The sequence below is a fragment of the Centropristis striata genome, chromosome 2, assembly GCF_030273125.1.
Source record: "Centropristis striata isolate RG_2023a ecotype Rhode Island chromosome 2, C.striata_1.0, whole genome shotgun sequence".
NCBI lineage: Eukaryota > Metazoa > Chordata > Actinopteri > Perciformes > Serranidae > Centropristis > Centropristis striata.
In genome coordinates, this window is record NC_081518.1 from 22,621,017 (window position 1) to 22,633,210 (window position 12,194).

Genomic DNA, 12,194 nt, shown 5'->3' on the forward strand with positions numbered 1-12,194 from the left:
CTTGTCTAATTGTGACTTCTTTTGCTTCCCTGATAAAGTAAATATCAGAGGTCAGAGGTTACTTCAGTGTCCTGTGGTTGCAGCTGCAGTACCACCTCCCTGCCAGCAGAGGCAGCAGAACAACTAACTAGAGGAGCGTCAGTCCGGCCAATGAGAGCTCAGTATTCCTCTCTCCCAACGTCCTAAACATGGCTTAGGATTCTTCTTCTTCTTCTTTGTGTGTGTGTGTGTGTGTGTGTGTGTGTGTGTGTGTGTGTGTGTGTGTGTTTAGGACCACTGGCAGGAGCAGTCGGTGGGCTCCTGGATGCTGTAGCTGACCCAGGTGGCGTTGCCGCTGCAGTAGAGCTGCACGGAGCGCCGCTGCAGCCCCGTCTCCCTGCAGCACTTGCAGAAGCGAGCGTACGTGTTGATATTGTAGTTGTAGATGCTGGCGGACGGACACTTCCCGTCACACGACACAATGTTCACCTGCAGGACACAGAGAGCAGAAAGCACCAGCAGACTTAGGACTTATTCTTTGTAAACATGAGGTGCATTTCCATTAGGTACTTTTCCCTCTAGTGAGCCATTCATTAATTTGCAGACTGGATGCTGAGGAGTTAACATCTCCTGCTCTGACTGCAGCTGGGAGAGACTGCTGCGGGAGGACTGGGCCGCTTGTGAGTGCTTTGGGACGTTGCTACTCGTTAAGAAGAGTAGGAACCAAGGTTATTATAGTTAACGAAAACTACCGAAATAACGAAAACTAGAATTGAAAAAACATTTTTTCGTTAACTGAAATAAAAATAAAAACGAGAGTTTTTAAAAAAAAAATGTATAACTAACTGAAACTATATTTTGTGGTTAGAAAACTAACTGAAATTAGAGTGAAAATGTCCTTTGTTTCCGTCTTTGTCACCTTTTTTTCTTACGTAAACCTTTTTGGTTGATATGAAATCTATTTCATCTATCTGGCTGAGATGGATAAGGCAAAGGAAATAAAGGCAGCATTTATTGTGACTTTTTTTAATCTGGCAGCCAACAAATAGCCCATTACAAAAAACTAAAACTAACACTAAAACTAATAAAAACGAAACTAGAACTAAGCTTTTTCCAAAAATAAAAACTAATTAAAACTAGCAAACTCACTCTAAAAACTAATTAAAACTAACTGAATTTGAAAACAAAAAATCACAACAAATTTAAAACTAAAACTAATGAAAAATCCAAAATTATTATAACCTTGGTAGGAACTAGTCTCCAAAAGTCTCCAATATCACCAGATAAAGTCTCTAGATTTGTCGCTAGTCGCTTTTTTGAAAAAGAGTCTCTAGAGGGTCTGAATAGTCGCTAAATATAGCGACAAAGTCGCTAAGTTGGCAGCACTGATTGCCGTGTTGGTCTTTTGTCACATTTGAACTCCGTTGGCTGCTACAAAAGTAGCTGTATGGGAACAGAGGCCGAGGGGAACTAACTAGAGGGCGGAGCCAAAACACTCAGCCGCTTTCCAGAAAGTACTCATGAAGTACTCAATAGAAACACGCCTATATTGGATGGTTGGTTTGATGCGTACCGGTCTGTTGCTGCGACAGTCGTTCTTTCTGATCGTCATCCTCACCGTCACCTTCTGACACGACTTCCCGTCTTCTTTACCTGTTCACACGACAAGCCAGACAAAGTTCACATGAAATATATTAAACAAAACATCTGACCTTCTGCATGTGGAGACACAGCAAACAGCAGGAAACTCTCAGAGAAGTAAAGAGGCTGGAGATCATGCGCAAGCTGTCCAGCTGTTTTTAGTGGGTGAATGAAAGCTTTAAAGTTAGAAAGCAATAAAGGAGGAAGCTTCCCCGTCAGTGAACAAAAAAAAAGCTTCTTCCAAATGAGACAAAACAAACATATTCAAAATGTATATAGATCCTTCATGCATTTATCATCAGCACAAAATGGCTCCAAACAAATATTTCAGAATGTGTAAATAAATTAAATAAAAGAAAAGTTTCCATAAACATGCTCCATCAACCTTTGTGCCATTTAGAGGAAGCAACAAACAAACAAAATCAACATAAAGCTGCCATGTGTGGCATTTAGTCTTTTTTTCACATTTTAATCCTCTTTCTAAAGAGTATTTCTCAGTTTTTCACCATCTGCAATCACCAGAAAACTGTAAGTCTTATATATTTGGATATTATCACTCACTATTATAATTTGATTTGATTTAATGTTCTTTGACCTCTTTCACATATTTGCTACCTCACATTTATTTAGACTAAATCAAAAACAATATAATCAAAAACAAGCCATTTGTTCATGATGAGCAAACTAAAAATATTTAGGTAAACTTGTTTTTCCTCATTGGTGTGATGATGGAAAGGTCCTAATCTACAGTCATTGTTTTGGTGCTTTGATTGTTTAAATATTTGGGTTTTTTTTCTAAATCCTTTATTAAGCATTTTCATTTAAGAGATGCTTTTCAGTTGTTTACCTGTTGCCTTCTGAGAAAATGTTGTAGTGTAATATAGAATGTTTGAAATATTCCTTATTTTTATAATGAAAATAGTTTCAAACCAAAGTTGCCAGTGGGTTGAATGTTACTTCAGTCTCCAGCAGGACAATTTAAACATGTTTGGCACTCCTGTTTGTTCAAAGTAAATTCAAATACAAACTTGTTTTATTTACCAAACTGCAGCTCCGAAATCAAGGTGTGAACTGAAATTTCTATATAAAATGAAAAAAATCTGAACATCATTTGGGAAAAATGATCCTACCAAGTCTGCATCCTACTTTGTATCTGATTGTTATTCAACTGTCTTCATGGTTCGGAAACCACCAACTAATGTTGACGATTTGTCACAAATGATCCATTCAAGGACAGTCGGAGAGTTGAATATCTGACGATTTTTTTGTTAAGTTAAAAATAAGATTCTGGGTTTTTAAGAAAAAAATGTAGGGTCGGAGCACCAGATGCCGCTACGTCCCTGGTAACACTCTTATTTGAACCAGATATTTTCTAACACAGTTCGTCTTTTGTACTGATGATTAAAACATATCCCAGCCTTGAGTCACCTTCAATGGTCTGTGCAAAAAAGTATTGTACTCTCTATTATCTGAGTGTTTTTAAATAAATATACATAAAATCTCTGATGTTAAATCCTTCACATGGCAGCTTCAGTTTCCCTCTCAGCTCCCCCTGGTGGCGCAGCAGCATCATGCAGATCTTCTACAGCAGCTACGTGTCCGGTGAACAGACTCCCAACACCAAACCACATCAGGTTCTACTGACACATGCAGACGTCTAAGCCCGACTACTGGGCCACTACCAACAGTACATTGTTGGCAATCAACAATGCACTGCCCAGACAGTGCTAATGGGGAAGGAGTTTAGCTGTCATGTAACATGTACGTGATCCACAGGGAGGGGCGGGGGTAAAAACTCGTTACTGTCCTCTCAAGTGTGGCGTCATTTACGGCCTACGGTAAGGATTGTGTCCCCGCCTCCTTTGAGGTATAAATTACATTGACTTATTTGTAAGATAAAAACTTGGAGAAAATTACAAGAAATCTACAAGAAGTTTGCTGCTTCTTGAAGCGAGCATATTGCAACTTCTGCCCCAAAGTTTGTTATAAATACATATATATTTTGCTTTTGGTGTCATGTTTTGGCTTTAATCTACAGATTTTTCATTCCCAGAGACCTGAAATGAGACAGCAGTTGAGAGGACTGTTCTGCAGAGGGCAGGAGGATGCAGTCAGACTTCCTGTGTGATTATAATATAAATCATTTTGTTGTTGTTTGTTTTTTGGAGGGAGTACATTGTTGAATATCAACAATGGCACTGACAAGCCTTGTTGTTTTGGTACCTCGTTCACAGTTTGTGTTAACTGTGGGAGTCAGGGGGCTAACAGGGAAAGGGAACAGAGAGAATCCAGTACCTGGGGGGATTGGTACATGATGGTAAGCTGCAGCACATAAACCACAAACCCACTTGCAATGTGATCAGATACTTTTCAGTGAACACTTCTTCATTCTATCATTTGGCTCTGTGAAAGAGTTTCATGTTTTACTGAATTCACTGAAAAGCACCTGACAGACTCTCTAATCTGAATAAACAGCAGACAAATGTAACGGAAAACAACGGCTACGATCCAATTCAGACAACGTGGTCGATGATCTTGGGACTGAAACGGAAAAAACTGAAGGGCAAACATGTTGGAAACATGTTGAGCGGCAGGTGACGGTGCTCTTCAGTGTCACTGCAGCCTACAGCGCTACACTAACTACTGACTACGCTCAGAGCTCCTACTCACACGTCTTGCAGCATCCGTCCATGTAACTTACGACAGTTCCACCGATCTGAAGGCACAAAAACGTTACAGTGTTAATGTGGAAATAAAGAAAATATCCTCAAAACCTCTGTCTTTGCAGCAGAGTTTGGTTTTTGAAAGTTAACATTCTTTGACTGAAGTCCCTGATGCTTTATAAATTCTGCCCTTACTAGGGTTTGTCATATTTAGTTCTTTAGTAATGTTCAATATTATATTCTCATATAAATATATTTATTTCAGAAAAAGATTGGCCTATTTTATTTCATAAGCTGTTTTATTTAAGATATTTTTATTTAAATGTGCACTTTATGGAGCTTTGATTTTAAAAAGGTACTCCTGTTGTTATACAGTATTTATGTTCACTTAAATAAATGTTTCAATAAAACTACTTGTGACATGTCATATTTGACTTTGACTTTGACTGAACATTTGCTCTCAATTTGCGATAAAAATATCGTGATATATATTGTATATCGATACTCAGCCTAAATATATCGGGATATGACTTTTGGTCCATATCGCCCAGCCCTAATTTAGCATTCATAGTGTTAAAAAGCTTGTAGATGAGTGGTTTCCATCAATGATTTTGGGACTGATCCAGGCAACCTGCAGCTAGGGGTGGGCAACAACAAAAAAAGTCTGGATCTTTTATAATTTGTGATGTGATTTCTTTACTAATAAAAGTTGTTAAAATTCTTCTTGCTTACCAGGACATCTCTGGATGGGCACAATGTTTCAGAACAACAGCTTTTGTTTATTTTCTTTTAACTTAAACATTCAAGAGACTCCCAGTTAAAGTTCAATGTAGAGACATTAAATTAATAAAGTAAACATTCAGGTAAATTGTGCAGCACACAAGCATGAGCAAATAAGTGGCAGATTATCATTTCTTAATATGGTAAACAAAGTGACTTTCATGCACCTCTCTTCTACAGTCTATTTGCCTTTCGTTTGTTTTCTTTCTGAGATATTATGCACTCTATACACTATACACACGATAATGTAAAATTGGACATCGTTAAAACAATGTTTACAATATTATTGTAGACGATATATATCGCCCACTTCTACCTACAACAAAAATAGCTCGAGAGTTTCATTTAAGAGCTGATATCTAGCCATTTTCCATGGTTTTTCCTGATGATAACTAATATCATTATCAATAAAACCATGGGAAATGTCTAGATATCAGCTCTTAAATTAAACTCTTATCAGCTATTTTTGTTGTTATCATATTTGTCCAAACAAATGTACCTTTAGTTGTACTATGCATTAAAATGAACAAGAAATTGAAGAAAACGATGGTGGTCTAATAATTTTTTCCATGACTGTATGTAAGTGTGTATGTATAATATAAAAACCTGCAGAAAAAGAGGACTTAATAAACACATTTTGATCTAAATGTGTTGGTATACAGAAGCACTGAAAAAAAAATGCAAAAAAAAAAACCTAAAAGAAAAAACGAAACTACAGGATTTAATCCTCTGATTCAAAGAGCGTCAGTCTGGCCAATGAGAGCTCAGTATTTCTCTCTCCCAACGTCCTAACATGGCTGAGGTTTCTTCTTCTCCTTTGTGTGTGTGTGTGTGTGTGTGTGTGTGTGTGTGTGTGTGTGTGAGAGTGAGTGAGTGAGTGAGTGAGTGAGTGAGTGAGTGAGAGAGTGAGTGTGCTATTGTGTGTGTGTGTGTGTGTGTGTGTGTGTGTGTGTGTGTGTGTGTGTCTGTGTGTGTGTGTCTGTGTGTGTGTGTGTGTGTGTGTGTGTGTCTTTGTGTGTGTGTGTGTGTGTGTGTGTGTGTGTGTGTGTGTGTGTGTCTGTGTGTCTGTGTCTGTGTCTGTGTGTGTGTGTGTGTGTGTGTGAGTGAGTGTGTGTGTGAGTGAGTGAGTGAGTGAGTGAGTGAGTGATTGAGTGATTGAGTGTGCTATTGTGTGTGTGTGTGTTGCAGCACGCTGACCTTCATACACTCTGTCTCGTTGAATGGCGGGCAGCTGAAGGAGTAGGAGATGAGTGTGGGACCGGACTGAGTATCTGCACAGTCGAACTTCATACAGTTTGATACCCAGGACTTCCCCGGCTAAAAAAAAACACCAACAACATCAATTGCAGTACCACAACTACTTCTAATGCTACTAATACTACCACTGCATTACTGCAGATAGGTTGTTCAGCTGACTCAGAAGTTTTAAAGATATTTTGTAGTAGATTTTTGGGTTATATGAGAGAATGCATGTCAAATATTCAGTATTACTGTTGATATATAATTTCTATGTAATCCATCAGCTTCCCACCTTATAGAGAACTGTCGTCCCATTCTCGTGTTGGTAGAGGCAGGAAATGTTCTTACACACACCGCAGCACGTCGTCTGGTCCTTCGGAGGAATGTAGATCTGATTCTGAAACACACAAAGAAGCAACATTAGCTTTCAGGAGTTAAAATAAAATAAAACTAGAAAAAGACAGATTTGTTCAGCAGGAAAATAAGTGAATGTGTATGTTTAAATTTAAATTAAAAATATCTTTGTGTTTGAGAGTTGTTTTTAAAAGTCACAGGTGTGAAATGTCATTATTTTCATTAGTTCTCCACTTGAATCACTATGAGTAGGGAATTAATTATCTGAATAAATTAAAAATCTATTAAATAAATTGTCTCCAATGCTCTTGTGTCTATTATCTTTTCTATGTTTTTAATTATGTCCTGGTGCAACAACCAAGTTGCCCAATTTGGAATTAGTAAAGATCTATCTAATCCTATTCTTTAAAAAACAGAAAATATATTGAATAGACCGTAAATATATTTTCTACATTCCAGGAAGAGTTTTATTTTGTTCTTTGTATCGTTAAAAAGTTACTTTTTCTACAAATATTTGGTCAATAGAAAAAAAAATGCAAATGTAAATCATAAATTTACCAACTTTGTCGTCCGACTAGCGGTCCAAAAGTGAGATATTCAGTTGAAGATGAATAAAAACAGCAGATATTCACATTTGGGAAGTCAGGACCAGTTATTTTGTGGCTCTTTCGTTTAAAAACAAAAAAACATGAAAAATGAATCAATTATTAAAATATGCTGTTGCTGTTTTTTCTATCAACTATTTGATAAATTGACTAACTAGCTGTTTGAGATGATGAATCATGCACCATAATCTGGTTGAGAGGTAAAATCTGTACCTGTGTATCTGGAGGGTTTTGGCTTCTGTGGTTCTTTTCTGAATGCAGACATTTTTATAGGAAAGGCAAAAGGAAGATGAAGAAGGAAAAGAAGAAGAAACAGGTTGAGATCAAGTTGAGGAGTTAAGTTCAGGAAAAGGAAAAGTTGAAAGCACATCAGCAGACTGTGTGTGTGTGTGTGTGTGTGTGTGTGTGTGTGTGTGTGTGTGTGTGTGTGTGTGTGTGTGTGTGTGTGTGTGTCTCACTGGTTGGCAGTGGGCGGAGCAGTTGATGCTGCTGGTGCGCAGCAGGTGGAAGCCGCTGGCTGGGTCAACGATGCGGCTGCACTGCCGGCTGTGACACAAGCCATCGTCGTGGTGCTCCACCAGAGTCTGACCTGGCCGCAGCACGCCACGCTCCCCGAACACACACACCGCCTCGCGCACTGAACACACACACACACATAGAGAAGGTCAGAGGTCACAGTGCACAACGTTTCTGCGCATTTTGTAGATACTGGTTTTGGATACTGGCAAAATTCAGTTAACGTGTGTTTTTGCCGTTTGTTGTTTTCTTATTTTCCTTCTAAATTATTCAGATTTGTATTTGTCTCAATGTTCTGCTTCTTCTACTCTTTTAAATAATGTATGTCTTTGTTTTTCATTGTATTTCTGTGTGTGTTTCATCCTTTTTAATTGTAATTCAGTTTTTTCCTGTGAAAATAAAATTCATATAAAGATTATGGTCGTTGTTGTGAGAGAAAATGTGCACTTCTCACCACACTTGTATCTTTTGCAGGCACACTGGTTCTGTGGGTCGGACAGGAAGGCCCGGTCCAGCTGGGCGGCTTCTCCCTGTAGAACAGAGAGAGAACAGAACCAAGTTGTTGTTTAAAAATGTAACGCACAGAATCAGTTTTTTTGAAAAAGCTGTATTATTTCTATCTTCACATAGTAAAGGGTCCTTATTATTTTTTGTGTTCTGTAGTTTTAGAAATGCTTTAAAAAAACAAAATTTCAGCTGGCCTTTTATTAATTTTTAAACATGTATAACTGTCAGATTTAATGACTTCTATACATATAAAATACAGCATTAGACTGAACAATAGAATTCATACAGACGTACCAGGCCACATTTAGGGGAGGTGATCTTTTCACAGGAACACTCTGAAAACACAAAAACAAAGAATAAATGAAGAGTCGTCATCTTCCGTTTTAAGCTGACAGTTGCACTGAAAACACCAAAATATTCATTATCATTATAAACCAAAACTCAGGGTAAATTCAGACTGCAAACAGCCTAAATTAAAGCTGTTTAAAACCCATAATATCATACTGATTAAGCTGTGTCTTGGAATACATTTAAAGTGTTCCTATTGTTTAAGGTTTTGGAAATCATACCGCATGTTTGGTTCGGACAGCAACGACCCGGACTGGACACGGACACCACCGACATCCCAACAGGACAACTGAGCAGAGGACACCTGTAGGGCTCACACACTGCATACACACACACACACACACACACACACACACACACAAAGCAAAAACATACCAGTCATTTATGTTTTACTGCAATTTTAACTGCAGTAATATTGCTAAACATGTTTGCCAATTTTGCACAAAACGTTTTCATTCTGCACAAAGTTTTTCCAGTTAAAAGGCAGATTTATTTCAAAATGATGGAAGTTGAAATGTAAAAAAATAGAAGTACATAAAAATATTTCACATATTTTTTTAATCTTTGAATATTTTTATTAGCAATTTTACTATTTTATTCATGTTTCTTGACTGCAGCAATTTTATTTTCTGTTCCACTTTTTATTGTGATGCATCAAACCACAGAGGTGGATTCCTTGATGTGTAAACCTCCTTAGCAATAAATGGTACTGACATTGATTTTGGGAAATAAAGAAATCTGAAAGTGTGTGTGTGTGTGTGTGCGTGCGTGCGTGCGTGCGTGCTCTCTGACCACACTGGTAGGCAGGGCAGCAGCGGTCCGTGGTGTTGCTGTCCACTGTCAGCACCTCGCCGTCCTGGCAGAGAGGAGGCGTCTCCAGACAGGAAGAACACACTGCAGGATACAAACACACGTCATTTATCACACTGATGACTTTAACTTTAACTCAGTGCTGAATCACTGATGGCTGAATGAGACACAGAAGTTAGAAGTGAAAGTGTCAACTGACTGCAGATGTGAGCGAGGCAGCAGCTGCCGTCGGCTCTGGTGGCGATCAGCGTCTGGTCCTCTCTGCAGGCGGGAACGTCCGACTCACACAGTTCAGGATCACACTCTGAAACACACACACAGTAAAGGAGTAGTTACACATTTTAGGAAATAGGTTCACCTGCTTTGTTACACATTGAATAGAACGCTATAGCCAGGAGACACTCAGCCGAGCATAAAGAATAGAAAACAGGGAAAACACAGAGTCTGGCACTCTACAAAGATTTTAAAAAGCCTCTCAGTCTCACTAATAAAGTCTCCAGGAAGACTAGCTGGAGATCCCATAATAAAGAAACAAGCGTTATACAGTCATGGAAAAAAATATTAGATATTCAATTTCTTGTACATTTTAATGCCTGGTCCAACGAAAGGTACATTTGTTTGGACAAATATAATGATAACAACAACAAAACTGGTAAGAGTTTAATTTAAGAGCTGATGTCTAGACATTTTCCATGGTTTTCTTGATAATGATTTTGATTATTATGGTCTCTATTTTTTTCCATGACTGCAAGTGTGACAAAAATGCAAAAAAAGAAGAAATCAGTAAGGGGGCCAAGACTTTTTTACACCACTGTAGGTGAGGTTGTACTGAAAAAAACCAACATGGCATGGTAAACATTTTTAAAGTGGTACATACAGGCAGAATGAAAAGGAGTCAAAAATGGATGAAATGGAAACTCACCACACGCGTAGTCCGGACAGCAGGAGTCCTGTCTGTAGTACGACACCAGCTTCTCTCCGTATTTACAGTCAGGAGGCAGCGGGTCACACAGGCTCTGGTTACACACTGCACACAAGTAGAAATAGAAAAAACACGTAATGAGCCTCAGATTTGATGCAGATTTGAAACTAAAAAGCACCACGATCAGGCCTCGAATCTCCTCACCGCAGACTTTGTGCGGGCAGCAGCTGGAGTCGTCTGCCAGGCTGATGATCACCTCTCCGGCCCGCCGGCACACCGGCACCGCCATGCTGGAGCAGTTGTACTCCACGGGGACAATGGTGTCGTTGTCGCAGCGGTACATGCAGCAGGCGTCCTTCGAGGCTTTCCACACCTCGCCGTGTGCACGAGGAACGCCGGAGCTGTCAGTGCAGGCTGCACATTCAAATACACACACGCGCGCACACACACAAACAGACATGATTTGTAGTTCAGTGGTAATGAGCTGACAGTACTGAAGCAGAGTTCAAGCATGAAGGGTGTGGAATTTTAAATTACTTGAGTATTTCTATTTATGTAACTTTATATTTCTACTCCACTACATTTTAGAGGCAAATATTATACTTTTTACTCCACTACATTTATCTGACAGCTTTAGTCATTTTTTCAGGTCCAGATTTAACATGAAAACATGATCAATTTTTATTTAAAAAAGCACATAACAGAAAGTTAAGTAGTTAAAATTAGCACTACATTGACACCAGTAAAATGCTGCTTATCTAAATGCATCAATAAAAATAATAATCTAATAATATATTTGGAATATATAAAATAATCTGAGTGTGTCCATTCTGCATAACGAGTACTTTAACTTTTGACACTAAGTACAATTTGATGCTGATACTTTTGCAGAATTTTGAATGCAGGACTTTTACTTGTAGTGAAGTAATTTTGCAGTTTTTGGTTTTACAGTTTCAATAATTAACTTAAAGCATTGATCACAGAGATTAAAGACATAATAATTAAGGTATGTAACATGATTACTATGTATTGTTGTGGCCCTGTTGTACTGACAGGTGATTTGTCGTCTTACCACACTTGTCCGGTGAGATGCAGAGGGCGGAGTACGGCCGGTGGAGGAGCGTTCCCTCGGGACACACGCAGCCCTCTGTCAGGCCGGAGCACTGGTCTGGGTCCGAGTCGAAGTCGTGGTTGGGGCAGGACTGAGACGTGCAGGCCGGCAGACAGGCCTGATACCGCAGCGTGTCAGGACACACAAAGGCTGCAGGAGGGCACACACACATGTCAACAACATCACTTCACTTTAGACTTTTATTCAAACGATAACAGCTGAATGAGTCTAATACATGAACTTAACCATGCACCCTGCAATTAGGTCTCTTATTCTGTCTGATTCAACCTCTGCTCAATTTCAAGCTGTTTGATGTCACCAAACTGCATGCAATAATACCATTGTCCAACAGACGCAGGAGTGTGAGAGATACTTAATCAAATCTTATAACTGCAGTGTTTGGATTCGTTTTGTATATTAAACAGAAATCTTACGGCAGTAATCTGGACTCCTCCACTCAATGCAGATGTTGAATTTGTGGCAGGAAGCCACATAGGCAGCCAGCGCCACACACTGGTTGTTGACATACTCTGCATCCTGGACCCAAATCTCACAAAAGGTGCTTGGCGGGACCTGGAAACAAAGAAACAATCAAATCAAGCTACTAACCCTTATTGTTTTACTATGTGAAGATAGAAATAATACAGCTTTTTCTTTCATTAGCAGTTCATATAAGGCATCTTTACAATAATCTGATCCATAATTTACATTTTTCATTT

The 12,194-nt window shown here is 38.9% G+C and overlaps 1 protein-coding gene across 1 annotated transcript in view; it reads right to left on the reverse strand.

Moving 5' to 3' along the window:
* Positions 1-267: 267 nt before the first annotated feature.
* otog (otogelin) overlaps positions 268-12,194 on the reverse strand; it is a 63,857-nt gene continuing 51,930 nt past the window's right edge. Inside the window, exons 38-52 of the mRNA XM_059346333.1 lie at positions 11,910-12,048; positions 11,437-11,625; positions 10,569-10,778; positions 10,365-10,469; positions 9,642-9,746; positions 9,425-9,526; positions 8,854-8,952; positions 8,579-8,619; positions 8,232-8,307; positions 7,720-7,898; positions 6,595-6,699; positions 6,261-6,380; positions 4,291-4,336; positions 1,553-1,632; positions 268-468 (exon numbers count right to left, since the gene is read on the reverse strand). Coding sequence (XP_059202316.1) covers positions 268-468; positions 1,553-1,632; positions 4,291-4,336; positions 6,261-6,380; positions 6,595-6,699; positions 7,720-7,898; positions 8,232-8,307; positions 8,579-8,619; positions 8,854-8,952; positions 9,425-9,526; positions 9,642-9,746; positions 10,365-10,469; positions 10,569-10,778; positions 11,437-11,625; positions 11,910-12,048 — 1,797 coding nt within the window. The remainder of the gene's footprint in view (positions 469-1,552; positions 1,633-4,290; positions 4,337-6,260; positions 6,381-6,594; positions 6,700-7,719; positions 7,899-8,231; positions 8,308-8,578; positions 8,620-8,853; positions 8,953-9,424; positions 9,527-9,641; positions 9,747-10,364; positions 10,470-10,568; positions 10,779-11,436; positions 11,626-11,909; positions 12,049-12,194) is intronic.